The sequence below is a fragment of the Coturnix japonica genome, chromosome 13, assembly GCF_054131305.1.
Source record: "Coturnix japonica strain WE chromosome 13, WE-NBRP24, whole genome shotgun sequence".
Classification (NCBI taxonomy): domain Eukaryota; kingdom Metazoa; phylum Chordata; class Aves; order Galliformes; family Phasianidae; genus Coturnix; species Coturnix japonica.
The window spans coordinates 1-25,895 of record NC_140675.1 but is presented as its reverse complement, the minus strand read 5'-3'; the positions used below and the strand labels follow the sequence as shown (position 1 = coordinate 25,895).

The 25,895-nt window shown below is 40.0% G+C and overlaps 1 protein-coding gene and 1 long non-coding RNA gene across 2 annotated transcripts in view; one reads left to right on the top strand and one right to left on the bottom strand.

The window, feature by feature from the left end:
* Positions 1–25,823, top strand: part of LOC146758524 (cytosolic carboxypeptidase 4-like) — a 41,468-nt gene extending 15,645 nt beyond the window's left edge. The window contains exons 2-3 of the mRNA XM_085514545.1: positions 18,880–19,009; positions 23,368–25,823. Of these exons, the coding sequence (XP_085370671.1) occupies positions 18,880–19,009; positions 23,368–23,562 (325 nt within the window). The 3' untranslated portion in view covers positions 23,563–25,823. The remainder of the gene's footprint in view (positions 1–18,879; positions 19,010–23,367) is intronic.
* LOC146758525 (uncharacterized) lies at positions 16,331–18,873 on the bottom strand. The gene is made up of 2 exons (XR_014934008.1): positions 18,722–18,873; positions 16,331–16,485 (listed from the first exon to the last, which is right to left on the bottom strand). It is a non-coding gene; the product is annotated as an uncharacterized LOC146758525 (long non-coding RNA).
* Positions 25,824–25,895: the final 72 nt, after the last annotated feature.

The window sequence follows — 25,895 nt, the reverse complement described above, 5'->3', positions numbered from 1 at the left end:
AAATGACACAGTATGTCAAAGGACTTCTATTATCCATCATGCTGGCTTCCTCTGAACACGGTCTCATTGAAAAGAGAAGTAGCTGCACGTACAACTGGGGGATGCTGTAATAGGGTCAGTGGTATGCTCCAGAGAAAATAAGAAAGCTGGCAAGTACATGTTTGCGTGGGAATTGATGACTCTGGAGCTTTGAGTTCAGAATTTTCAAGTCAAATTTAATTCAAATATCTGAGGTATCCCCACTGTACATTTGTGTCAAGGATGAGCCCTACCTTCAAAAGAAGCTTTCTCAAAGCTCGCTCACGTATTCAGAAGGCTTCAAAAACCCACCAAGTTTTCAGTGTTGAGAAGCTAAGCTTTCTTAGGAAAAAAAAAGAAAGCTATTTATTATCAAGTTCTGGACTGATGGCATGATTCTGGCTGCTAATAAATCCCCAGAGTTCTCTTATTGCGTTTTTTTAACCTCTGTTGACTGCTTTGACTCTGAAATGCAGTGGAGTAAAAGTTGTGATCTGCGCTTTCCTATATGCAGGAGACATGTAAGTACTGTTGCCCTTATAAATACAAGGGATAAAAAGTACTGCTGACGGAACAAGACTTTGTCTCTCGTGACCTGATACAGAAATATCCTCTGTAAGGCGCCTTCCACCCTTCTTGACCATACAAGTTAAGAATCAGAGCAGGCTTTCACAGCTCTGTGCCTCACACTGGTGGAGAGTCTGTCAACATTTTCCTCTCTCTCATCACCCTTAACCCAACAGTGCCTCCTTGTTTGTATAATCTATGTCAGAATGACGCACGAACTGGGGGCTGTTCAAGAGAAGCGAGGAATGTATGGCACGGCACAGGCACTCATCCTTTTCAACCTCCTTTAGACCATCTCTTTTTGCAGTACCCATAATAGCTGTTTTTTTCCCTGCTTGATTAATGGACCCTCAATAGCTATGTAGTCTATAAACCCAGACAAGACAAGTAGCCTGTCTCTTTTGATCCCTGCACCCTAATAGCCTGATTTTGACTCCGCTTAAGTGGTGTTTATGTGCCCACATGAGCGGTAGTAATTGGTGCAGAATATCAAATGTCACTATTTGACATTTCATTCGTAACAGTAGTATTTAAAGTAAAGGCTTTAACTTGATGATTCATCAGTAGCCAGTGTCAAATGATCTGGGACGGTCGGTATTTTAAAAGTGTCAATCAACAGATGGATCACTCTGGAGATAATTTAATCAGAGCCCATCAGTGAACTGGCCTTAAAAAACAGTCCTTCAGGATTATTGTCACAGCCGTATTGTTTAGAAGATGAGAGCGGTGCTTCCTTGGGAGCAGGCTTGGTAGCAGAGTGGCTCCTTCCATAGCTCCTCTAACAAGCCTGTTTCCTGAGAGGATGGAGTTGCAACTTCCTCAGTTGACTCTGCCCTGTAGTTAAATACAGGACTTCAGGCTCTGTTGCTGTTGAGCTGAAAGCTCTGCTTCTTCAGAACAAAATCTGCAAAACACAAACCAGCCTAAATATATAGATAACTTCACCCCCTCCAACTCCTAGCACTGCTGTGCTCTGTTTTATTTGACAGTACAGCTTTTTCTTCACCAACTCTTCATGTGATGAGACGCTTATTTCAGCTGTGGACCCCTATCAGTGACCCCTCACTGGGAGATCAGGTGTAGAGAACCGGGCTATTATCTACCTTCCACTCCTGTGTTTCTAATCAAAGCAGCCGATTTTGCTAATGCATACAGCTGAAGTCACAGTGAGGAAGACCTGGCTGAGTACAGAGAAAAGAAGTGCTTGGAACGGTAGAGCAAGGGGTAAGAAATCCTAAGAGTAAGAAAAATCAAGCTGGGAGAAAAGATGAACAAGCAAAGCAGGGAGAAATGTTAAATTCAGTTTCATATAGAATGTACAGCCATGGCAATCAGTTCGTGGAGTGAGGCAGAGCATCACCCTCCATGCACCTGTCCATCCATGTTCCTTTAGCTTTCATACTCACTGAGGTGTCAGCAGCACGCAAGCGTTGTATTAGATTTTCAGTTTATATATTTAAGATAAAGCAGGTTAAAAAAATGAAATCCAGAGCGGATCTGAGAGGGCTTAGTCCAGGTGAAACACATACTGTGCTCTTCTGACCCAGGCATTGAATTCTTTGACATCTCAGATGCACAGAGTTCTGAGCCCCAATGCATTGGGTTCACAGAAGAGGAGATGGCAGGACTGTCACTTAGCATCTTCTGTTTCAGAACTTACGGTCCGTGCTACTACTGGCAATCACTGTTTACGGTTATTACCTGTAACCAGGTAAACCTTGTTAGAAAGGGCAGTGATGCTTGATAATGTATCAGGCATTGCTGCTGTTCCCTTCCTTGCAGTATTAGCATTGGTTCAATCATTTGAAACTCAGTTCCTTTTCACCATGATGTAGAGCTGTTACTGTTGTCACGTTTGAATGTTTTAACTGCACTTCAGTAATAGGCGAGTGATCCCAGTATCTTATAACCTGGCAGAGCAGGTTGTCAATGGTTTACAATCAGAAATGATTGGCTGGCAGCCCAGGCTGGAAACTGACACTGCCTTTATCTGCCATGGTCTTTGATTTTCATTTTTTTTTTTCTGGTTTAAAGGTCCTGTAGTCTGTAATTGCTTTTTTTGGGCTGATAAGGTTGTATTGTTAGCCATGAATTTGAGACCAGCTGTTGTCTTCAGTAGTTGGATGTTTCACTGCCTGAGTTATAATTATAGTCCATAAATTGTGTTAGAATACTTGGTAGCAAGGAGCATACTGAAAATGAGATTCTTTTCAATATTTGTGTCACTTTGCAGAAGACAGAGAAAGAAGTATTGTCAAAGGACAAGTGTGTGCTGTTTTTCTTATCTTTCTGGGGCTTTGAGGTGAACGAGAGTTTGTCTGGCATTTTCTCTTGGATTGTACTCGGATAAGCATGTGGCACTACTTGGATTTACAGCATGAACTTTAAGCCAGAACCACCATGCTGCAGAAACTTCACAGCCATAGGAGTGCAGTGTGAATATCTTTTCCACTGAAAGACCCGATTCCTTGTTTGTAACCCTGCAGTGAAGCTGATGGAAGAAGCTCTAAGCAAAGTGCTGGCTCTCTATGTGTAAACAAAACAGCACTGAGAAATCCCCCAAGGTCCAAGCTGTTGGTTTTTCTTATGATTTATACCTTCTCAGTTATGTGAATAGAAACGTAAATATTTACCCTATCTTTGATTGTTTTCTTCACTATCTCAGCATACATTTTCTTTCCTTGAGGTGCCCCCAAAGGGAGTGAAATCCCAATTTCTTTGCAGTTCAGAGTCTCTTTTATTTTTGTCTTTTATTTCTTAGCAGAAGTCTTTCTTTCTGTTTGCACTTCAGCTTCTGCCCTTTGTGTGCTGCTTTCCTGCTCTTCCTTTTTTACTCATTTTTTGTTTTGCTAATCCACTGAGATTATTGAAGCATCACATGTCGTTACTGGTAGGTACTGTCCAGAACTCTTTCCAACCCTTTACTTTGTTCTTTGCCAAATATAGCTCGATATTGGCCTATGGTCACAGTTTTATCTCTATGGAATCCATCCATGCTGTCAACTATAGAATCTCTGTCCTAGTAGTTCTTTAATATTTGGAAAATAATTCATCTTCATTCCTATTCAATGCAATGGACTGTATCGTATTTCTTGAGTAGCTTTGTTCCCCATTGGCCTATTCTGTTACAATATTTTCCCTATTACTTATGTAGGACTGTTTTATATTAAATAATAGAGAGCGTTAAGTGGTTTTGTTATTAGTGTTCAGAAATCGTTAGTGTAGCTTATGCTCTCCTCAGACCCGAGTTTAGAAGATATAATCTGTAGTTTTCATTGCTGTGGCAGTTTCCCTTCATCAGCAAGGAAAAAACAAGTGGTGCTTGTAAATTCTCTGTCTAATAATTCAGTGATTACGATATTAGTAACATGTTGTGCAAAACAGGTGGTGGTGGTGGGAGGAAGAACTAGAAGAGAAGAGAAACTGTCAGTCTTGAAAACGGCAGTAGATTTCTTTGTTTCTCCTCCTTGAAACTCATTTGGTTAAGTGAAGTGGGATTGGGTTTGATCGCTTGTTTGAAAAATCACGTTAAATAATCCATTTATCTGCGGGATGTGTGGAAAGGCCTCTGGATTCCATGACTTACTGTAAAGAGCTGTGGGGTTTCACTCTTGGCAACTGCATTTGATGCCACTCATCCCAAATAGGTAAAACGTACCTCAGTGGGGTAGGAAAAGATCTTGATATCATTTAAAAGCCACACTGTGGGGTTTATTTAGATAAAATTAACCAGTATATGCCTTTTTTTTTTCCCCTCTTTCTTTCTATTTTTTCTTCCAGTCGTGCGATATGAATAAAACATTTGCCTGTGTGGAGCTGATTGTAACGCAGTGTTCCTATTGCTTCCAGTAGGGATTTGAGAAGGAAGTTGCTTTTCATATACAGTCCTATCTGGTGGTTAAAAAGATAAACGTCTGGTAGGGAAGATGAATTGTTTCCATATATTTTTCGGTTATATTTCTTAATGGGGCACATTTAAGAAAGAGATGATTGTGTTTATGTAGAATGATGTGTGTCCTATCTGTGGTACATCCAGGTGTTTGAAGGTCATTGATGGATCAACCCCCTAAATGTGAGGCTTCTCTTTGAGCAATACTTTTCACAGTCCATAAGCGTTTCTTCACTGTGGCTTTGAAGTGTACTGAAGATGGTTATTGTTGTTAGAAAGAAGGCATCTTTTCTTTAAAAACGTACAATGTAATGGAAGTTGAAAGGAAGGTAGAAAAGCACAGTGAGGAATTGACAGGCAGCTCTATCTATCACATGACAGTTGTACTCTAACAGGACAAAAGTTGACATTTGCTACAGTCATATTCAATAGGCGACACTGAGTGTCAATATGGAGCTCTGGGCAGTCGTTATAATGGCTATGAGTGGTAAGGGAGAATGACATTTTTGATCTGTTTACTGAGATCATCTTATATCCAGAAACTGAAGGAATAAGAATCTCTACGACTTGGCTCTAAGTAATTTATTTTCATTTGCTCCTCTTATTAATAGAAATCACTTCTTTTAACATGCACCATAATGCATTGAATGACAACAGTGATATCTTTGGCAGATTCTGAGCCTACAAATGTACTGGAAATGCGTGTTCTGCTGGAAAATCAGACAAAATAGGAAGATACTGAGTTGGTGAACTTTCTTGTTTGCGTTGTTACAGGAAATGATTAAGGAAAACCAACTGATGGCCTTTTGAGTCGCATTCTGTGAAGCATCTCTAGTGCCATCAGCATGATGGGGAAATTGGTCAATAAAGGGGCAGTGGCTTATGGTTGCATTCTGCTTCCCCTGCATTCTGCTGTAGATCTACCATTGCTCTGCTGTAGTAAGTGAAATTAGTTTGCAGGCTGGTAGCGTTACTGGTAGTGTAACCCAATTGTGGTGTGTAAATTCCCCCATTTCCTTTTTTATCTTCCTTAAGAAACTGTAAACTTTATTTGTCAACCAGTCAGAATTTCTCAGTGAAACATCTGGCTGAAACAACTGCTAGCAGATAAAACAAAAACTTCATCACTGCTAAAAACAAGTAGCAAATGTTGTGTATGTGAGGATAGTGATGATAAGGGACCATTTCCTTTGGGAACAACAGAAATGAGGGATGTACCGATGCTTTCTTGCCATTCCAACTTTTGCTAGGACCTGATGTGTACACAAGTGTGCTCTGTTAGAGGATATTAGAGGATATATATTTGCTGTTCAGGAAACCTTCTCTGATAATCTGGCTTAGCCCAAGCCTGGGGTGAGTTTCCCTGCTCCATTTTTTGTTTGTGCTGATGCTTTTTTGACTCAGGGTAAATGGCAGATGAACTGACCCTTCCACTCTATGGCACTATGGTTTTGGTTGTGCATGAGTCATCTACTGGTATTCAGTACTTGGTGGGATGTGACCAGAGTCCTTCCTTACAGTGCTAGCTGATTTTTAGCCCAGGTTAAGTATCCATTAAAATGTAGCCCATGATCTCATGCATAAATGCAAGGCACATCTTCTCCAAATGTAGTGTGGATATTTTCTGTGTGGACATTCTGAGTGTAGTTTGAAACATAGATAAGTGATCAGGTTAATGGAGCAGCAAAGGGATATTTGCAGTTGCAAGCAGAGAGCTAGATAATAATAATAAATCAGTAAGAAACTAAAATTCAAACATCTCTCTTCTTTGATTGCCATTAAGGGATTGTGGCCATTCAATCAGTGGATATACTTTGCATTTGATGAAATCCTGGGATGTGCGTGTAAATAATACTTTGAAAACGTAGTTGACTAAACTACAACTTAAAAGACACATGATTTGACTGTACTGATTTCTATTATTCCTTTGTTCAAATGGCATCTCCCATATTACTGCTGCAGCAAAGCTCTCTCTTCAGAGAGCTTGTCAGTGGTATCATTGCTTCGAGTGCCTCAAGGGTTCTTCTCCTTGCTCTTCCCTTTGCCAACTTTCAGTCACATCTATGACCTCAGCAGGAATGTTATTTGAAGCAATGGCAGTGCTTCAGTTCTTCTAACAACCCTCTGCTAAATCATTTCCCTGAACTCAAAATGGCAATGCATCTGAACCACCGATGGACTTAGTGAAGGGAAAGTATGGGAGAGTTGGGAAGGGCTCAGCCAGATGCCACAGTGAAGCAAAGCTATTGAATATGTGATCATGCAAAAGTATCTTAGCTTCTTCCACCTTTGCCAGCATCTTCAGATGGAATTATCTTAGACGTAAGCTAGATGAAGGAGGTGCATGCACCCTAAAGGGTATATTCAGAAGTATTTCTCATCAAGTATGACATAATATTGAGGAAGAAGACATAAGTCTGTACTTTTGCATGTAACTGTCAGGCTGTTAATTTGTCCCTAGTATCTGTGAACCATCCAACACAGCTACTCTTTTAGACAGCAATCAGTACTCAATGCCACATAGACAGGAAAACCCTAACAGATAAACAAGAGAAAAAGGCACCTGCTTGTTCTGTAATCATTGGAAACTTGCTCAAAGTTGGAGTCATGAGGATTTCCTCTGAGATGTGTCTACTCTGAAATTCAGCTATTATCTTTCTGTTTGAAACCATTATGCTTAGGAGGTCACCTCATCACCTCTTCCAGTGGCGTAAAACCACGTTCTTGTGATATCTTCCAAGCAAGTCCTATTCACCTGACTGAGCTGGGAAGCGCTAGAATGAAATAATGCTCAGCAATTTTGAACCATTCCAACACCCACAAAATTTGTGTTTTCCTAACGTTTGCACACAATTGCAGTTACTGCCTTTTTTGCGAGGCAGCAGCTGGGGGCTGAGAGCAGGCAGCTGCAGCCTGCCACAGCCACCGCTGGAGTGCCTGCACATATAAAAATGATGGAACATCCAGCCCCGCAGTTCCTTAATTGCAGCTGGGATTTTGCAGCTGTGGAGTCATACCATGAGAAATACATTCAGTGCTGCCATTCAATGAGCATAATTTTGGGGCCAACAGATTTGCTGTGTGAGAAACGAGCTCTATAAGGCCTAGTTCTTCCTCTTTCTTTTTACCTTGTTGCTATCTCTGTTAGCTTTCTGTTCCTGGTATTTTGCAGCACTCAGGGCTAGAGATAAGCGTCTATCACGCTATCCACCACTAAGGAACTGCTGCTCAGACTGTGAGGAGGTTAAAAAAGTGTTACACCTTAAGAAGAATTAAAGATATTTAGCATTTCACAGCACTATATAGCACTATTAATTATATATATTTGGAATTAAGTTGTTCAAGAAAGGTGGAAGGCTGAAGTTTTTTTCTAGGTCTTCTGCTTCAGGCAATCAATGACTTTGCTTACAAATACACTATAAAGATAAGAAGCTGAGAAAGCACTAATTTACCTAAATTCAAACAGTAACAGCTGAACTACGTTGTTTATATATATAGGAGAAAGATAACTTAGATCTTAAGGTCTTTCCTTTGTTGGTGTTTATTCCTCAGTGTTTTTACAGCCACGGTCAAAATAATTTGCAACATTTATTCCAGTTGATCAGAATGGCCTACTTGAATTTGCACATTGATTTTTGTAGAGGATATTTCTATGAGCTTATCGGTATTGATTAAATGTTATGCAGCTGAGTCTTTAATCTCTCCTGGGTCTGAGAGGGGCGGGATAGCTCAAAGTACAAGGAGTCCTGGAGAAATTCAGAAAAGAAAAACACTATCAGATAACATCAGAAATATTCCAGAGCCTCGTTAGCCTTCCTGCCTCTATTTATGATTCTAAGCACATGGCGTGTTTCTGTTTCAAATCCATCTTCAAACAGAGAATTTTATTCCCCTGTACTTCCCTTCCATGTCATTCTGTGGATAGAAATGCTATGGATGCCCTCCACTGAAAAATATGGTTGGAAGTTGCGTCTAAGGTTGTTTCTTTGCAGTGATGAAATATTGGTCTTTAGAAGGCAGTTTTGAAGCTCTTTTGGTTTAAAGTTGGTGCTTAGCACAATTTCTCCTTCGTGGCATAAGTAGTATTGCCCTGTATGATGCACTTAGCAATAAATCAGTACTGTTATTCACCTGTTAGGTCTGGAAGGTCCATCAAGAATTAAAACATAGAATCATGGGCAAACCCTGCTTTACCCATGAGGTGATGAAAACTGTTTCTCGTATTAGAGAGAAGAAAACTGTAGTGCTCGGTCGTTAACTTAAGTAAAGGTAGACAGTATGGTCCTACTCCTTGTTTAGTGACTGAGCATGTAGAGCAGCCAGCAGACACATGTTGTTTAGTGGCACTGTATCAGCTTTTAAACATGGACCTTTGAAGTAGAAGAGCTATAATGATCCAGTGGTCCTATTAGTGTTCTTATCTTGTACCCTTTTCTCCATGTCTAAATGAGAGAGCTTACTGTGCTGCCCTTTGCTATGTCGTGAGTTATTTCAGCTTTTGATCAGAACCTGAGGTTTTGACTCACTGACGCAGGACAGTGCTTCTAATCTGAAAGTTTTTTAAGTGCTTGATTACCAGAATTGGATGCCGATCATTGATTTTCTTCATAAGTGTCTTCAAACCCATTGATGCCCAAATATCCTTAATTCATTACCCTTCAAGAGATTTTTCCTCTACTTCAATACATTAAAAACAAGGGAAGGGAAGGAAGAGCTATGCAGAAACTCACCAAAATACTTGGAAAAGTTCTGTGTCCTCCATTCTAGAATATTGCTGATATATTCTGATACGTAAAGCTTCCTGATTCAATTGAAGAACAGAGATAAAAACGAATAGTAAGGACCATAAATTAGTTGCCCTGATCCAATATGTTTTAGGAAGCTAGTTAAGAATTTCCTGACTTTGGAAGATGCTGAGTGCTTGCAATTCTATTGAACTTCAATAGGCAGTGATGAGTAGCTCCATATTTTGAAAAATCAGGTCATTTATTTCAGAATTCAAGTAACTTCACTTTACAAATCTGTTTCAAGAGGGATTTTTTTTTGATCGTACGAGCCCCCAATTAAAATTTGCCAATTGCTATGGAAAAAAAAAAAACAGCTTAGATTTCTGCTCACATAAGTATATAAGAACCGCTTACATTTGTTCCTATCTACTGTCCTAGTTTTTCTTTGACTTTTGTTTTTTTCCACTAGAATCTTCCAGCAAAACTGCTGCACTTAATGTGTTTGCCCTGGTTTCTAAGGCAGATCTCCCCTCAAATTCAAATCCTTTTTCTTAGGAGTCTTCATTTTTCTCTATGCGCCCTCACTTTTCTGTGCCAGCTTTACTTACCACTTGCGTGGCATCTCTTAAACACTTGGCCCAATCTCACCATTATGTGAGTTTCCCTGGAGAATTGGGTCTGTTTTGTTTTGTTTTATAGCGATTTTATCAGTTACTGCATTTTATATGGATATTTTAATTTTTTTTTTTTTTCCTGAATGTTTTGCAGACATTTACAAGCCCATCAGGTTTCTCCAGTGAATACTTTATTTTAATAAGTGGGTATTGAATGCTTCGTTTAACTTTACTATTGTGCAGTGCCCAGAGACACTGTGCTTGGATGAGCAGTTACGTAAGTGCAATTTGTTTTAGTGCATCTTTTCGTATCAGAATTAGCATTCAGTTGAGCTTTGAAGTCATGTAGTGCATAAGCATAGGGGGAAAGTAAATAAAACAACTTAGTGCATCTGCAGATATAACCCCAAACTGATTTACTTATCTGTGCCTGCTCACTCTGCTCAGTGACAGATCAGTCCCTCAGATGCTTTTCTAGTGATGGTAGAGCAGCGGTTGCCTGATCTCTGAGGATGCATGGAATGCGTGTCTAGTTCAATAGAAGACATGCATTTCCCTTCAGAGTCAGGTGGAATGCATAACTTGAAAATAAGTCTTTTGTTGTTTTTTCAGTGTTTTGCTCTGGCTTTTTTTCCTATTTTGACATGGAAACTGTATTGCAAACAGACCTGATCTGTAACTATTGCTTATCTCTACAGAAAGGAACACTTATTGCAAAGAAATCAAATTGTTTCATAGGAATTCGTGACTGTTCAGTGGACTAGGCAGGCAGAGCTGGAAATTCTGTGTTCAGAAAGGGGAAAAGCTTGCATTCATGTATATGATTGCTGAGTAACCTGTGAGGAATTATTACTTCATTGCGGGGAGATTGTATTTGTCATGCAAGTAGCCTGTGAAGTTAGTAGGCATCGTCACACAACAGTGTATATATCCTGTTATAGCGGGCATTTCCAGTGGAGCTGTAGGCATCAGTAGCAATATGATCACAATCATATTGGTTTTAAGGCGTGACTGTAAAAAGAAAGGGAGAAAAGTAGGAAGAAAGAAGGGAAAGCTCCTCCAATGTGAGTGATTAGCAAAGTCTAGTGTTACTTTCTTTAACTGTGCCTGCCATGGAGAGGGTGGTTGACAAACTGTGTTCTTGGGTTTGTGTTATTTCATAAGCTACCGCTCAGCATATTTCTGGTAATGGTGCTTTGTCAGTACTCTAATTTACTGACGGAGGAAGTATAGTATGTCTTCATATATGTCAACCTGCAGTCAGTTCCAGCATAAATCACATCACAGTCTCATGTACTGAGATCTCTGCTCGTGCTGCTGTCAGTTTGCTGAAACAAGTCTGATACACAGATCTTTGCAGGCCCCAAACTGAAAAGGGACTCTAGGTTTCCAAAATTGGTTTGTCTTCTGAGGTAGGCGCACAATGTCCTGATCAATGACTAGCAGGAAGCGGGATGTTACAAGCTGGACAAAACCTTTTAGATGATGCTGAACATGATTAGACCAGGATGATGTTAGTGATGGTCCAGAAGGGAACTGTATCATAATATCTTGGACCACAGTCCTTGTGCAGTGTTTGTTTCATTACTCTCATTACTAAAACAAAAGTGCAACGGTTCTTCAGCACTCACTGACAATGTTTTTGGATTACTCCAATTATTCTATAACTTATTAGCAGAATATTTCTGATTCGTAGCATCTGTTCTGAGGTCTTTTCCTCCCATTCTAATTAACATCTTCAGTTCGCTCTTGCCTGTAGGAATGAGTGCTACCTACTGGACTATGGGGCTGCATAAGGATCCTAGGAAAATTGAACAGATCTGAAGGTATCTCTGCACATTCTATTTATTTTTTATTCTTGGCCTCTACGCAAGGCTCTGCTTGTAGTTCTTATTATTGATCTATGATGCCACACTTTGCTCTTATGTGTCACTTAGTTGGGTTTAAATTTTAGAACAGTCATCTGGAAAATGTATTTCTTAGTGTTCATTTGTATATGGAGATTGCACTGATATAACTACCCGATATTTAAATCAACTCAATTAATGCAATCCATATGTGAGCAATTAGCTTAAGTCAGTTAAGAACCTTTCTTCAGGTATATGAATGTAAACCATATTTAAATTAAGAAAGTGAACAATGCAAGACTTAGAAGCAGGCTGAAGGACATTACTTCAAAAGTAAAATGTTAGTTATTCAGTCCTTTGTCTTGAAACCTCTGGTTCTGGTCTTAATTTTTCACTGATTTGCTACCTTGTTGCATGAGTGTCTTCACTTTTCAATATTTGTGCCTGCAAAATTAGGATCTGCTGAAAGAGTTTGTAGGAGGATGAGGCTGTCTTAAAGAACTGTTTTCTCCCCATGGTAAACTTAAGCTTTTCAATGAGTAATAGTCAAAATTGGAGCCAAATCTTCCCATTTAAAAACATCATTTCCATTTGGAAATGTCATTGCAGTGCCATTTGGGAGTTGCTTGGCTGTCCCGTTGTCCTGGCTTCACCTGCCTCCCCTGCTGCATCTTAATTTGTGCATCTTACTGAATTAGTGTTGTCAGCGCTTTAAGTTGTGTTGTAGGACACGTGGCCCAGACAAAGAGGCGCTTTGGCAGAGAAGAATGAGTACCTTAGAATCCTTAAGTGCACATATTCTGCCATATGCTGAGGGCATCTCTTAAACAGTTTAACATTCTGAACTGGCCAATTTGAAGTTTTGATGGAAAACTCCAAGTTTTGAAGAGAATGAGCTGAGGAAAAGCTATGATTTCCAGCAGGAAGCAGGTACTTGTTAAAAGAAAAATCTTGAGTTGAAAATTACTTTTTCCAGTCAGAACTAGTGACTAAAAATTCTGTTTTGGGCTTTCTTACCAGTGAGAAAGTATTTGAAGTTGTTGCAAAAAGGGTCTAAAGATGACTCAATCTCATGGTAGGTGTCAAGAAACTTTCAGTTTTTAGGTGCTTCCTGAATCCTTATTTACTCCTCCACAAAACAGTACAGATCATCATAACTTGCATTTTCCTCATAAATGACAGTGCAAAGTGTCACCAACTGCAGGTGAATTTGTTCTCATATTTGATAGTTACTGTTGTTGCAGCTAATATAGTAGAAATCTGATGAGCGTCCTTTCATGTGGAACTGAGGAGGTAGTTTAGCTGTGATAAGGCTGTTAACTCACCTTTTCAGTAGGTCATGTGAACTTCTTGTCTCATTTGATTATGACATTGACAGTGTTAGCTGGGAATGATGCAGATCTCATTCTGTGTCTAACTGGTTTGTGACAAAGTGCGGCTTAATGAAATGTGTCCGCTGAGAGAAAAGGAACTCTCCTATCAGAACAAGGACAGAGACACAGTTACACGGACCAAAAGGAGAAAGCACAGACTAAATCATTTATCTTGGGAAGGAAGAATTGTCCACTGTAAAAAAAATCAGTCAGATGTAGAAGGTGAAACTCTGAAGGCTCGTTATGCTAATTAGCATCAATGCTCTGATGTGGGTAGGCAAGAAGAAGCTGATGGAGTGGTGCTTTAGAACACCATTTGCTCAAGAGGAAGTACAACGCATCATGGATTCATTAATCTGTGCTGAAATGGAAAAGTCTTTGAGCAGCAGTGGTCTAAAGTGGTCAGGATCTTTCCAGTGGCCTTGTTCAGTTGGTTGGCAGCCAGATAGTACGAGTGTCATCTAAGAGATAAGCTATGATCAGTAGTGAATTGTTAGCTGCAGTAATGTGGATGGAAACTGCTTTGGTCATTGGTGCCTGTATATATGCCTTGCAGATATTCACCTATATTTCACTGTGAACAAATGAAAATCTGGTAACTTCAATCCCTGAACAAAGAAAGAACATTGCCCCCTTTGTTTCCTGAAGTAAATGGGGAAGGGATCACATTTCTTCAGTGAAACCCCGTGGCTTGCCAAGATGCCCAAGTGAGGTATCCCAGAGGGAACTTTAAGCAGCTCACTTAAATGATGGGAAAGAAGTTTCACTATGAAATTAATGATGCAGCCCAGAGCACAGTAGGAAAACACCTTGCCCTCTTTTTCCCCATCTTTGATTCCAGCTGTAGAGTCCTGTAGTGCTTATCTGTATATTTATCTGCTATAAAATGAAATGGATTATATGAAGAGCTCTACGAAGCAGTACTCAGTACTTCAACATTTCTCTAATGCAATTAAGGCAGATATTTCAGAAAATGGAAGACTGTTAGTTGCCATAAGCTGGTGTTTCATTGGATTGCACACAGTTTAAAGCCTCCAATATTGCTGTTGTTGTGGGGGCTTCCTGTTTCTAGAATGACCATAGACATCGCAGGGCAATGCTGTAATGCAACGACTAGATGGCATTGGATGAGCATCTCCATGGAATAAATGTATGGTGAATGTAGTCAGTTCCAGCGCATGGACTTCAGGCTGTAAAAAAATAATTCTATTTCTGTCACATCTTCCTTTTAATTATGAGGGAGGGCTTTACTGGTTCTGCTGCTTTCCAACATCACTGCCTTGTTCTCTGAAAAGGTTAACAATCAAGAAAATTCACGATTCCACCTGCCCTCTCCACATGTACTCACATCTCAGGTTGATCTGAGCTTTCTTAATTGCAAGACCAAAACACCTTAATGCAAATATTCCTCTTGCTTCCATCCTGGGTAAGCAGTAGTTATTTATAAGTCCAGCATGCTGTGTCTGTCTGAGGCTGCCACACGCTGTTCAACGGCATCCTGATGTTTACTTGTGCCTACTTTCCTTTATAGATATTCTTATCCTGTGCTGGTACTGCTGTCTGCTTTTAAGATGCACAGTGAATGGTGATGTTGCTCTCTACATATCAAACACAATGCATCCCTTTAGATTTCATAGTTCACTGTGCCCCAGGTGCTGTTATTATCAGTCCTGACATCATTCATTTGATATGATGGGCCCTGTCTTTCCATTTATCTGTAATGGACAGGAGATTTTGAATCATTTTATCTTCCAAGCACAGCAACATCTTTTCTTTAAAAAGTGACTTTCCTCTCTTTCCACTTCTCGCTTTCTTCCTGGTCTAATATCTTGTGCATTACATTTATCCCCCCCATGTCTTTATTTCATATTTCCTTTTCCCTTTTGTTTTAGTGTTTTTTTTTTTGTTTTGGTTTGTTTTGTTTTTTGGTGTTTGTTTTCTTTTTTCCCCTCTCCTCCCCATGTGTTCCCTTCTCTCTTTTTCCCCTCTCATTTTTCTTTCCATGCAGGGCATCGAACCAGTCTTACAGCAGCCAACTGAAGGGTTCTGTTGACAATATCAGCCTTGGGTTAGGACTAGTTCATGTCTCCCAGTCCAAAGACATTTCAGAATTCAGTACAGTTGGAAGCTGAGGCGCTCAGGGATCTTTTGCTTTGCTCTTAAACCAAGCAGACCTAAGGGTGAGAGAAAAAAAGAGGATGAATCTTCATTAAAACTTGATGTCAGACGTCGAGGTACAAGATTAAAAGCAAGGTCTTAAAATTGCAAACAGACTTAAAATATCATTCTGTTTTTAACTGAATAGGTCCGTGCTTTAGCAACTTAACCTCTTTCTCATTAACTCTCTGTGAGGTGTCCCTGCCTTCAGAGCAAGGTCTAATGCTTCTCTTAGAAGTGCATTTACTGCCTGTGTATTCAGAAGAGAAAACTCAACCTCATCTTTATGACTGTGGTGTATCAATTTGAGATTTTAAGGATCTGGCTTTTTTAGAGTAGTTCTCCCATTTGCAGTTCAGAATGACTACCTGCCTTTATACATCTTTAGAGGTGCGGCTTGCAGAGGTGCAGGAGTATTACTGATGATGTGTACTGATATTTGAAACCAACAGTCATCAACAAATTCACCTGTGGTTGAGTTTTCTTTGCTCACAGCCAGTCACAGGAGAGCTGAGCGTGTTCCATCAAATCTTTGCTTCAGGGTGTGGGCTTGACTACTTTCTGTTCATTTTCCAGGGCTGCATGGCACTAGTATATCTGAAAGGCAGACAACCCAAGCGTTTCTTTCCTCAGACAGTTGTGAGTGCTGGGTGCTTTGCTGTGGATCACTGTGGCAGTGTTTTCTGGCTACGTACGTTTTTAGAACACCTTAGTTATGCTTTGAGGGTCCCATCTTCTACCAGCTCTGTGGCTTTTCCTGAGTTATTCTAGAACTACTTACAGAAACGTTACAGCCCCAGAGTCTGCTTGGAGGAGAAGGTCAAAAGTGTTTGGTCTTGATTGGTGGGAGAGATGTGTGATATTTGCACAAACTACTTCAAATTGTGGAACTGATCCTTTCTACAGTAGCACTAATGGATCGTGTATCTCAAAGGTTGTGGCCGAACGTTTAATGGAGCCACTTCAGTTCTTATGTAGAACAAAGGAGCAAATAGTTTCCTTTTTTCTGTGCTCTGGTAGTCAAGCAGTACCCCAGGAGGCAGCTAACAGCTGTCCCACATGCTGACCCCCGTCAAAGAACTGTTTAAAGGTAGAAAAGGAGGTAGAGCTATAACAGAAGTTCAAAGCATCAGACTTGTGAGCAAGAGAAATACAATTTAATTACGGGTAATCTGTTTAGAGGTAGAGGTGGGGTTTCCTTTACTCTATTGGAATTCCTTGTGGCAAACATTTTCATCACTTGGTTTGAGCTGCTGGGAGTCCCATCCAGGCTGTCACGTAGTCTCACTAATGCTGCAAAGGAGAGAAGACATAAAGCACTTAAAGCAAATACAGTAGCTTGGAACTACGTTGTGAGAAATGCCTTTGGTTTGAGAAGTGAATTTCATTAAATCTTGCCAAATGTAGAAAGCCAGTCTCAGCTTTCCAGTCTCTTTATTTGCTATCAGCACTTGAGATCAGCTTAATATTTTACCTTCACCCTTGGATGCAGAGCATAACGGACAAAACCATTATCTGCGAATGTCATCGCTATTAGGAGAGGAAGAGAAGGAGGAAAGGAGCAAGGGAACAGAGCTGGTGGGGATCTCCAAAAATAAACAGCCTATAACAGTATGGTCAGAGGGAGTGAGCGAGGTTGGAAAAATCAGTGTCTCATAATTTAATTAAAGTTCTGCATCTCCTTCAGAGCTATGGCTACAGGCTGCCAGGCAGAGGGCTAATATCTAAAGGTCATTCGAATGAGCGAAGATACTAATCACTGGAGGACAAAACTGAACTCTGCCTCCCAGTTCTTGCCTTCTTGGTGAGATTTTACCTTCCTTCCATTATAAATTAGCCTGTGAATGTCATGGGGCAATTGAACTGTCATAGAGTCTCCTCTAGGAAGAACCTCCTTTTGTATCAGAATGATGGAATTGGTAAATTGCAACATGGGCAGAGTAAAGACTGAAGAGTGAGGGTACTGTGACCTATGAACATGTCAGCATGCTGTGTACAAGATGTGCTTGTGAACCAGCCCTACATTCCAGACCACAGTCCATAGCAGAATCTAATGCTGCAATGAGAAACACTGCAATGCAACAGGATCGATTAGTTTTTCTTGCCTCCTTTTCTAAGAGAACATCTAATTTCTTCTTGTGTTCAGAAAGAAGAATAATTTATATATATATTTACAAACTGGCTTTTTGTTTAGTGACTTTTAGAATGGAGTTACGCCTGCTGGAAGGAAACTGTGTATGCACACAAGTTCTTGGCAGAAATACACTTGTAAATCTCAGCTGAGCATCTGTTCTCTTGCAGGTCAGGAAAGGTGAGCCTGCAGGTAACTTTGCCTGAAGGGCTATTAAGAAACATAACAGAAACGGTCATGTTTTTACATAGAATATTTGGTAGAAGCATTCAGTGACTTCTCATGCTTTTGTTACTGGCAATATTTTTCAGCTTTCAGAATGAGCAATGTAGCAGCTGTGGGTTATGAGGAAAAAAGGGAATTCAGGTAACACTGAAACTAGAGTAAAGTCAGAATGAGTCTTGTGATGTTGCCAGAAACCCCAAGATGGCATCAGAGACCTTGTTTTTCTCCATTAGAAACGTATGACATTTTTAGTGGATTTTATTGTTTCTTTGTTTTCCTTTCTTAACCAGTTCTCCATTGTATCTAGTATTTTTTGAAGTATTCCAGCCTTAAGACCTTTTTTCTGCAAGCATTATTTGCAAGGCTCACTGATAACGCTGGATGCAATGCACCCCAGTTGCAATGCGAGATTCTATCTTCAGACCGCCAGATTGTGTCCCCAGGAATACATCTGTACTTATTCTGTGACTAGGAGGCTGGAACAGCAAAGCTGGATGTAACTCTGTAGCTAGAAATTTGTCCAGTACTTACAATAATTAGGCTCTGCAGTGCACACAATCACTAATGAGGGAAATTAGTCAGATTCTGCAAAATTGTACAATGATGTGCTGCTCCTTACAATCAAATATCCTGCAGATTTTTTCACTGATCACTGAGTCAGGAGCAGAATATTTTCAATCCAACTAATGAAAACACTTTCTCAGTGCAAATCTAGGATCCTTATTTAGCTTTTTATCCAGTCTTTGCAGTGAATCTAGGTAATTGTTCCACATAATGATGTAGCATGCATCAAGATCTTCTTGATGTGCTTCAGATAGCTACATTTCTCATGAGCGGAGGAGCTTAAATGAGATATCCAGCTCATCTCATTTAAGTGCATACATATTTCAGGCCGGTCGAAGAGATTCAAGCACCTGTCTTCAATTAGAATGAGTAGGAGTTGGATGTACTTATTTGCTGTGGAGGTTTTGAGAAGCCTTTGCTGTGCACGTAAGCTGGGTGAGTTTTGTAGATAGCGCAGAATTTAGAGCGTTTCCGAAGGTAATTTTGTTTGTAAGTGGTCCTGATTGTGTATGTACTTAAGTAAAGGAAAATCTGCATTTATTTTCAGGGCTGTAACTGTCTGAATTCTGGAAGGAAAGGGGATGATAAAATCTGCATGGTGGTACGCACCTCTGAAATGTACCGACTGTTGATTCATTCCAACCCAGTGTTAAAAGTCTTTGATCTGTGTTTTAATTGGCATTCCCCATCTTTGTGCCAGGTCTTGCCAGAATCAGGAACTCTTTGGAATCAACTTTTGTTTGTGATGTGTTGCTTTGTGATTTCAGCCACCGTTGTTCCTTGAGTGGAGATGATCTGAACAGGCAGTGGCTGACTCCCAGTTCTCAGCTCCATCCAACAATTTACCACACCAAAGGTCTTCTGTATTATCTGCGCAGCATCAACCGGGCCCCTGTGGTGAGTAACTCCCTGTATCTTCTATGGGTTATTGCACGCAGATGGATTATTGCAGTTGTGTCAACAGCCCTGTTTTATGGTTAGAGATGTGGAAAGCATACTATACCGCTATACTTTCATCATTGTGGGGTGTTTTTGAAAGTCTTGGGTTATCTACTGAATCTTCTAACCAACTCCAAACTTCAGAGTCTTCGTGCACCTGCAGAGTGAATACAAATTCCTTACAGCTCCTTAGTATCCTCAAAGTACTTCAGCTAAACTAGATATTGTTAGTAAGTTATTGTTATCTTTCTGGCAATGACAGGAGAAATTCTGTGAAGACATAGTCTGAATGGATCATGCAAAAGCCCAAACTGGAGCAATCTGTGCAATCAGAGAAACACAAGTTAGCTTTCAAAATGGTTGAACTTTTCTGCTGCTTCAGTGAGAAGAAAATGACTTTTTGGGGGAACTACCGGAAGTTCATGAGGGGTGATACTACTGGCATATGTCTGGGATCTGTCCCCATCTGTTCGGTCTTGATGCCCAACAGAATGAATAGTTCTGAGACCTCAGGATAAAAAAAAAACACTGATGGTTTCAAATGTTGATGAACAGAATGGAAGTGGATGGAACAGCAAGTTGGCTTCTTATAGCCCCAGTTAGGCAGGAAATGTCCTAAGATGCACTGTTCACTCTGGTCTTGATGAGAAAATCCTCAGACAAGGTGAAAATGTCTGTGAGTTTCTTTAAGTGAATATTTGTGGAAATATGCTATTTTTGGCCTAAATGACAGCCCTGACATCGAGCTCTGCACTCCAAGGAATCTACTGGAAGTTCAGCTTGTATCTGAGAGTTTATTCCACCTACATTTTCTTTGGGTTTTGAGCTACATCTGATCAGTTTTGTTTTATTGTGCTAATCGTATTGGGCCTTTTTAATTTAAATTTATCATAACCATCCCTGTCACATCCAGATGCATGAAGTTGAACATGCGCCCAGTGGAAGTTTTCATCTTGCTGAGTGAAGTAAGACTATTGATCGTATCATGTCTCTCACTCACAGGCAGTATGTCAGACGTGGTAAACTGATTTTTTCTTTGCCTTTGAAGAGTACATTGATTTTGGTTTATACATGCTCGCAAATGTCTTTTCCCAACTCCAGAAGAAGCTGGATTTCTTCTGCCCTGCACTCACTGCCAAGATGCCATGAAGGCAATTTCACTGATAGCCAAATGATTTCTGTGGAGTGAATTAGTTTAATTTATCTTGGGGATGCGCAAGCAGTTTCTTCAAAGGAAAGGAAAGCTTCTTGAAAGTGAAAAGGAAATAACTTTAAAGTTAGCGGCCTTTCAAACCAAACCCATTTTAATTGGTAACTTCAGCCATAGAAAACAGCCATCTAAGTGCTTTATTTGTTTATTTATTTTTGCTTCTCTTGTTGGTTTTGGAAACCCTAGTAAAAGAAGGGGCTGGATACGCTGTAGTATTGCAACTCTCCACTGAGGGTGGTTTCTTTTCAACTGAGAGCAGCGGGAGTATCAGAGAGCTAAGCTTGGGAGCAGCTAGGACTGAAGGGGAAAGAGATGTTGCTTTTTCCCCTTGAGCATTCGTGGTGAGGAAATGTGCAGTTTGTGAATTACAGTTGACAGTGCACTTGCAGGATGCAACAGGAAAAGTGTAGCTCTTACAGAGGGATCAAGCTGCAGCAAAGAGCAAGTTACTTTTGGAGGGGACAGGAAGATGCTGTTAGGGACCAGGAGACACAAAGCGGTGTTTGCTTTTTGAGATATTCTATCAAGGTTGGAAACAGAATCTGACTGCAAGTACATAGCTTTTTGTGAGCAAAGCATCCTAAACGTGTCTACCTCAGCAGTCTGAGATTGGGTCCTCTCACGAAGCTACTAAGGAAAAAAAAGAGTATTTGCATCCATTTTCTGTCTTGCTTTTCCTTTGTTTTAAAAGCTTCCTGATTCTGTGAGTCATGAGGGGGATTGTTTTTGAGTTTGAAAGCAGTCCTTACCTTTGTGGTGCTCAGTGCTGGCACATTACTTTAAATAGATAAAAATTTGCATGTGTGTCTTGAGTCATACCCCAGTGAACACCAGACTTGGAATTTGACTGTGTGTTGGTGTCACAGCTGTACAAGAAGGATAGAGAGAAAAAAGGGGTGGGTAGGTCTCAAGTTTACCTTGTGGTTGCCCAGGCTTAACCCAAGGAAAGTTCTTCATTGGGTGCTGCAACTATAAAATACAGTTTTGTCTTGGCTGAGTGGTGAGGCTTGAGCTACTCTGTAGAATAAAAATAGAGCAGAAGAATGCATTGTAAAAACAAAAACAAAACGATTTGTCATAAACATTGAGAATAACTGCAGTGCTCAGTAAAATTAATTAAAATGTAGGTATATATGATACACAAATGGAATGGAAACATTTCCAGTAGTGTTGACTTCTCTGCTGTGGAGGTGGGTGGCAGTCATGGATTCATCCCATGGCATGAAATAGTGGTGTTACAGAGCCTGGCTTTTACAATGCTTTACTAATATGGAAGGCTTGTTCCAGACTTGTCACTTAAGGATTCACTCTTGAGATGCAGAATTATGGACCTCCTGCTTATCAGGCAGCACAGCTATCTGAGCAGCTGATCATCCCTGTGTGGTTTCTGATAAGTAATCTTTTAGGTAATAATATATGCATCTTGCATGTTAGTAATTCTGTAAATTGGCAGGTAATTGATACCTGGTTGAGCTGGGATCTCTGCCTCAAAATAGAACCACAGCTATAAAACCTTCTTTGATATTCATAGGAGTAAATTCTAGTTGGTACCTGTGGTTAAACTAATCTATGACTGTATTGCTGGAAGCATAGATGGAACGCTAACTGGAAAAATGCCTGTCATTAAAAGAACCAATAAATGCAGCTGTTTAGAAGGGGGCTTTATGGGATAATTCCCTGTTTTTCAGGCAGTTGCTTGAAGTGTAGGACTGCATAAGCCCCATGTGTTGGACTGGGTGATCCTTTTACAGGTCCTGTCCAACTCAGGATGTTCTGTGGCTATAGCAGTCCTGTTAACTAGGACTTGTGGGATGAATCTGCGTGTGAGTGTCTTAGCATCTCCAATCAACGTGCAGCTTGTCAGAGCAGCTGGAGGAATTTAAATGCTCAGTTCCTTAGGTAATTAAACTTCCTGACTGGCTGCAGCTAAACTGAGTTACTGTATAACTACTAAACAAGCATACTAGGGTAAAACTTGCCTTAACAGTTGGTGGAAGAAGTTGATCTATTCCATCTGTTTCTCTCCTCCTGTCTATGTTTATATAAGAATATGTATCTTTCTTCCTCATCTTTTTAATTGATCCACAGTGCTTCCCTACCTTATGACACCTGTCCCTTTGTCTCTGATAGATGCCTCAGAAAACTATTTAAATGATATCACGATGTTCCTTTCTAATCGGCAATGAATATTGCCTTAAAACAAACCAGTTTCTTCTCTTTAGAAATCCTTGTCTTTTCACTGCTGGATTTCTGAATGTTTCTGATAAAGACATGGAGAATATATGTAACAGCAGTGTCTATATTGACTTCATATTCCGGAGGGCAATGAGATTGATTATTATTTAACACTTGGGTCAATATTTTCCTCTTGGGTCATTAAATCGTGATTTTCATTTTTATCAAAGTTGATATGTGCCTATGAAGGCAATCAAAACTTCCATTAAAACCTGGAATGTACCTTGTACCTAGTTTATATGATAGCTGACATGAGAGATGGATTAAATAGATACATTACGTTGTGTGGAATCAGATTATTTGTCTGACAAAGATAATGTCCCGTGCTTTATGTCCAGGAATTCATGTAAGTATCTGACCACATACAATACATTTTTACACAACTGCACAATTACATTTTCCTAAACATTGTGTAGCACAGTTTTTGTGTTTAAAGAAGCCAAGGTGATTAATTGCTGGCAAAAGGTGCAGTTTTAAAATCTCCTGAGGCTAATGCTAGAGTTGAGAAGTCAGAGGAGCCCAACAAATTGCTCCGTTGTATCATAAGTTACCATGAACTCTCAGGTTCCTCGGTTGGCATGGAATCTTGCACAGATGTCATGTTTATTTCTGCTGTGGACAGAAATGCACCGGTGTTGACACTGGATTCATGAGATCATGTCAGTTCCAATAGGTAAAACGAGGTACGGCTGACTAACAAAGTTTGACACTGATTATAGGCTTGGCCCAGAGCTCTGCTCTGAGTTTGTCTGAAGAGCACTGACAAAGGTGTAATTCCTCACATACAATCCTCTAGTATTTATAGTGTCTGTTGTGAAGAACCACAAAGCTTACTTCAGTATTACAGATTTTGCCTTTCTTTCCTCCCTAGGTGTTCTGTGACTACCATGGACACTCCCAGAAAAAGAATGTGTTCCTCTATGGTTGCAGTATCAAAGAGACCTTGTGGCAAGCAGGTTGCGTGGTCGACACAGCAGTTATCACAGAAGATGTTGGCTACAGGGTAGGTCTGCTTTGTTCCTTTCTACAGTTGTTGGCATATATGTGCACCTACATCCCTCTTTAAGATGAGGTCAGATCACAAGTTCTGTTGGTAGGTGCAAACTTGTCTTGCAGCAGAGGAGTAGAGATCCAGAAAAGTTTAAATGATTCCTACTATCTTCATGCACCAGATATCTGCGAGAATATTGTCAATAGGTGGATCTCTAATTCATTTCATTAAGATGCTGTTTTGTTGTCACTGCCGCTGACTAATAGAAATGTTGTATTTTTGTGTTTTATAAGTTCCAAGTATACATGTGCTTCTCTCACCCTCAACTCACGAGAAGTCCCCGTGGAAACACTTGTTTCACAAGGAAAAGCAGGAAGGGTGCTTACAGTCAGAACATCGCTTGTTGTATTTGAAATCAGTGGGCTTGAAAAGGCTGAGGATAGTTCACTGTTACACAAACAGAATTCAAATGCTGCTTTCAGCATCTGGTGCCTGTCTTGAATCTGCAATGAAGAAACCAAGAGCAAGCCTCCAAGGGTGTCCAAGAATCTGCAGTGGCCTAGATGAAAGGCTTTGTGATTGCAAAATATGGGAAGTTTCTCTCCTTCCTCCCATGAGTAATTGGGGACGATCCTGCTCTCCATGTATTTACTTCCCAAAAACATGAGCAAAATACCTCAAGAAAATTGTGATTTTTGAACAGCCTTTGCTGTAGCCCTTGATTCGTGGGAGAAAGAGGCATTGTTACTTCCTAATACTTGGCCTCAGATGACATGCGTAGCATTGACATTGGAAAACCCAACTTCAGGATTTCTCCTTTTAATCACCATTCCAGGCCCCTTTGACAGTAATCTCTGAAGGGACCTCAGTAAAGAATCCTAATTCCATTCTGACCAAATGGGAACGGAGGTTTATGGACATGGGCAGCACCCCCGTTTTTGTGCATGCTAAATCCAGCTGTATGAGAGACAGGGAGCATGGTTAAAGTAATGTGTTGTCATAAAAGAATCCTTTGAAAAGATGCGTTTTCACCCTCCCAGAAATACAATTGAAAGGTAATTAATGAGAAAAGCAGAGGGGAAAGAACTATTAGTGTGAAATCCAGTGAAAGCTGGTAAAATGAAAGGAATATTAAATTCAGATTTGATAATGCTTCTAAATGAGTCCTGACTACAGAGACATTACTGTTACCTGCCAGCGTTTTTATTTAATCAAATATAGAAGACTGATTATGCATATAATTTCAATTGTTTTAAAAACTAAACTGGATTAGAGATCTGATTATGGTACTTCATAGCATATATTTACAAAAATCTGTGTGCTGTTTCAGATAAGGACAGAATGAAAACTATCTGAACCTTCACACGCAGTTTAGCTGGATCTCATGATTGTGTTCAGGATTATAATTGTTTGGGTGACTGTGCTTTATTTTTAACCCAGCTCCAGGAAAACCTGGATGTGTTGCTCGGAATCATAATATTTTGCAGCAAATTGTACTTTGAGGGCAATTCAGAAGCAGTGGATGTTTAGTTCAGAGCAAGTAATCAATTTTAAAGATTCCTCTGTTCGGTATTCTCCCAGGAAAAGGAATGCTGTAGTTCTTAATAGCACACTGTAGATCTTGACTTAAGAGTTAGGCTCATGCTGGTCTCAGGTTTGAAATGTAATCTCTCACTTTGTTCCAGTTATCTGTTCACAAGGTTTTTTTCTGCTGATGAATGGACCTTATAGATCTTTATGTCTGTACCTTACAGAACTGGTAGGGTCCATTCATAGCTATAGATTGGATATGCTGAAAATAACATTTACTTTCTTATTACAGAGGTATGTATGATTATGATGTTTGCAGTGGATATTGCAGAACAGTTTAGGCCAAAGATTTTATCTTCTGCGTCAGTCATCCTTTAAGAGAAGACCAGCTATTAAATGTTATTTTCTCAATTTTGATGAAACCAAGCAGTCCTGTACAGAACTGTGATGTAAAGCTCAACAGAGTGGAACTAGAATTGCTTAGAATCAATCAGTTTCACTGATTGTTATTGGAAAGTGAAATTAGCTGGTTGGCTTTCACTGCCCAAACTGAATGAAATTTGAGGGTCAATGCCATTAGCAATGAGCAGAAACTCCTTCTGTATGATTCCATTCCATTCAGAAGTTTAAGAAAGCTGTCATCAAAGAAATAATGAACGTTCTTATTTTACAAGCTCTTCACTGGATGGTCTTTGGGCATGTACTGGGATGCAAGCACAAAGGTTTATATGCACATATGTGCTTTTGTATGTAAATGCCCAATTTCTACACCGAGTACACCTAGTGTTAAGGTATCTAGTATATACTTTTACAGTTAGCATGAAGAAGTGTTGCATCCACACTGATAGAAATATTTGATAGCGCTGTGTATTAGCAGT